This window comes from Penaeus monodon, chromosome 17 (assembly GCF_015228065.2).
Source record: "Penaeus monodon isolate SGIC_2016 chromosome 17, NSTDA_Pmon_1, whole genome shotgun sequence".
NCBI lineage: Eukaryota > Metazoa > Arthropoda > Malacostraca > Decapoda > Penaeidae > Penaeus > Penaeus monodon.
In genome coordinates, this window is record NC_051402.1 from 5,853,139 (window position 1) to 5,856,975 (window position 3,837).

The 3,837-nt window shown below is 35.8% G+C and overlaps 1 protein-coding gene across 2 annotated transcripts in view; it reads right to left on the minus strand.

Moving 5' to 3' along the window:
- Positions 1-3,514, minus strand: part of LOC119583508 — a gene marked incomplete at its 5' end in the record, with an annotated part of 24,410 nt that extends 20,896 nt beyond the window's left edge. For both annotated transcript variants that reach the window (XM_037932033.1, XM_037932032.1), the window contains 1 exon segment: positions 3,344-3,514. In XM_037932033.1, the coding sequence (XP_037787961.1) occupies positions 3,344-3,514 (171 nt within the window).
- Positions 3,515-3,837: the final 323 nt, after the last annotated feature.

Here is a 3,837-nt window from a genome sequence, read left to right on the forward strand (position 1 = left end):
AGAAAATGTCCACTCACCACAGATACCATTAGCCAAATGCTTCCTATCTCTTGAAGAAAAACCTTATATAAAATTTTATTCAAGATGGTTCACTCATAAATTGGATATGAATCAAAATCCCTTCTAATATTTCCCTTTAAAATGCTAATCACAAAACAATTAAACGTTTTTAATATGGTACGAATTAAAATTAAAAGTTTCCTTAGCTAGTAGCATTGGCAACCATACCTAGTCTCACTAAAGATTCAAAATTTCTGTGCAGTTGCATTGGATTTATCCTAAACTCTGATAAACTGTATGTATTGATATAATTCTAAATTGGATTACTATGGTGATGGAGACAATCAGGAATGGTAACTGGTGTTCAGCATGCAGACTGGTAACATATATCAAACGGGTCCAGCTGTGTGGATAATCTCCTTATTCAGAGTTTCATTCAAATAATTTTCTGCCACCTCACTTTTCAATGTGGATTGTACACTGGCATTTCACCAGATATATCCAGAGCAGTAATGGGTAATTTCCAAATCACTGATTTTAAAACATAAGAGATGCAGGAATCTTCACAAATACAATGATAAGCCCCAGGTGAGTGTAGATTTCTCAGCTCTTGGAATACAGTCTCTTATACAAGATATTAAAAATCGAATTTCTCGGATAATGCAGATCATACATGACTGGATACTGAAGTAAAAACATGCTTAATACTGGACTACTCTGCCATATCTTTTCATTCATTAACTATTTCTTCTCTCTCTTGTCAGCAACATGATTGAAAGATATGTGGAGATTCATTCAACGTATTCTTAGCTAAGTACAGTATAACTTCTTTGTACTTGTTGATCCATGCCTGTTATACTAGGCAAAGCAACCATGTCTTATGTGATCCTTGGCAGTTAGCATGGTAGAGTATTTGATGAATTACAATATATCCTTATTAGAATACCTAGTATTATTTTTTTATCTATCAGACAGACCATTTTTCAATTCCGTTATCTAATTGCTTAACCCCTACAATCCGGATGATGTGATCATCACATCATCACAAAAAAATTGGCTTGAGGGATGATGGGTACCATGAACATGCTGTCACAGGAAAATCTGGCTGTGGGCAGGGGTGATGCAAACCTGCCAATTGTGAAAATTTCAGTTGAAGGTTGGGGTGATGGGAAAGACTTGCCACGAGTGAACAAAGCTTTTGGAGGATGATTTGACTCATTTGGCATTTAGGAAGGGGCTTTTGCATTTTTTTCTTCAATAAACAAGTGTGGAATGTAATGTCCATAAGCCATGACTGGAAGAGTGCTGGCTCCTGGGAGGACACTACTTCCATGCTTGGGATCCTATTCCTAGCTGCCATGACCAGCAGTGCAAGTTGTATTACAGAAGAAGAAAAAAAAAAATAAAAATAAAAAAAATGATAATAATAAATAAATAAATAAATAAATAAAAAATAATAAATAAAATGACACAAATAAAAGTTACTTATTGTTATTATTACTAGACTGAGTTATGGACTATCTAGAGAGATGATATGGAGTCTTTGCAAGGAAAACAGTCTATTACCATCTGAATAAAGCAAATCAAATGACAAATATAGACATTGGAAAATGGCATGAAAGTTAAAACTGCTTATGCAGAAAAAGAGAAAATAATATTGCAAAAGGGAGGCATGGAGTCTTGTCACCACACACGAGTGTTCCTTTGTACCCAGTTTACAAGCCACACACCCAGCAATGCCCCTCACAAAGGCCTACTGCACATATTTTGGGCCATGTGACAGCAATGATACAACCAGATCCAGTGGGTTAAACTCCTTTCAGGATACGTGAATCAAATTTCTAGGTATGGGATCTTCTTACTGACATGTAATAGATAAATGTTAAGGCACTCTTGGAATTCTCAAAGGATACAAAATGGCATACCATATACATTTACATTACCTAGGCTCAATTGTGTAAACTGGCTCACGAAATATCAATTTGTATTCCTATCATTTTAGATGGTGAACCTGTGCTGTATAACTTTAATATATGCATTAATATATATTTTGGTCTAATTTTACCAAGTATATTGAAGAAAATACACACCACAAAGGTACCTCTTTTTTTTTTTCAGTGATTTATCATTTCACTGCTATTTGAATATGCAGAATTCTTCATAACATCAAATAATAGAAATGCAATGCTCACAGATGTTCCTGCATTGCTTACATATCACATAAAACAACCTAACATCACACTACAAAAAAACAATGACCGCAGGACTAAAGTATAAAGTTATATGCGATAGTTTAAGAAGAGAAGGTAATGGAGCCATAATGGAGAAAAGAATAATATTCAACAGACTTCCTTTAATCAGGATTACTAAAGCTTCCATTTTGAAAAAAAAAAAGACAGATCACCTAGATTTTTCCTTCATGGTATCACTACAAATACCTATTAGCTCAACCCAAATGCCATATAGTTATGTAGTGTCCACTGAAGTTTTTGTGAATTTTGTTGCATGCAGATGGCTCCACAAGTGCTCAGCCATCAAGGAGTCAATTAGTAAGCCCTTGGGCCCATGCCTGATTTCCTCATTCCTTGAACTTATGGATTTTTTTTTCTAATGCTATAAATAATAAGTAGTAAGTAATATCCCTAATATGATTATCATAATCTTACTAAAATATTAACAACAGTAAAAATTATTAAAATAATGAAGAAAATTTAATCTTTAAATCAAGGAAAAGGGTAAACAGATGAGATAGGTAGGACTAATAATTGACTCCTTGGTGACCAAGCACTTGTGAAGCCATCTATATGAAAACACAATTAACAGATCAAAATTAAAGTCGACATGACATGTATTTTGGCCATACAGGGCCACTGGGTCAAAGATAAAAGTATTAGTTAATCCCCTTCTAAAAAGGCCTTAATACCAGGTGATACACCGTGTCATAATGCAAGATTATGAGTAACAGGCTTTTTTTTCTATCAATAATACATTTTATATAAATTTTACAGATATATCTTTCCCAATCCTAACATTTTTCCTTGCAGTTGTATTCACTCTTCACAGACAAAGGAAACTGTCATTTGAAAATACCATTCACCTAAAACTACAACACTACCACAGACTTCACATAAATACCTCTATCATTTCTATTACACTAATCTAGATCTGGAAATTATTCTAATTGCTTCTATAAATAATCATTCAATTGAAAACTGACTTTCTCAAGCATTTTCTATATTTGCATTAATATCAAATAACTAAAAACCCTAAAGAGACACGTGTCTTATTCAGCACTTGACAGACAAACAGTCAATAGTTACAATAACAAGAGTATAGTACTTACTTGTGAACCTGTGTGAGGCTCTTTCCCTGACGATTTTCCTGAAGGCTGCGGTATATGAACATGTTGCTGTTGCTGTGGCTGCTGTGGCTGCTGCTGCTGTTGTTGTGGTTGCTGTGGTTGTAGCTGTGGCTGTAATTGTGTCTGTAGCTGTGGTTGTGGCTGTGGTTGTGGTTGTGGTTGTGGCTGTGATTGTGGTTGCTGTTGCTGCTGCTGCTGTTGCTGCTGCTGCTTGCTGCTGTTGTTGCTGTTGCTGCTGCTGCTGCAGCTGTTGCTGCTGCTGTTGCTGCTGCTGTTGTACTTGTTGCTGCTGCTCAAAGTCTTTCCGGTCCAGTGACAGAGTCATTGGATCTCTATGAGTCCTTATATTGCCATGCATTCCCATGCCAGTATCAGTATCAAGGTAGTGTAGGCTGATCACAGCAGCAGTGCCAGTTGCATTGAGCACGCACACTTCATCACTAATGGATAAAAAGGGGATAGTCAGCCCTAATTTT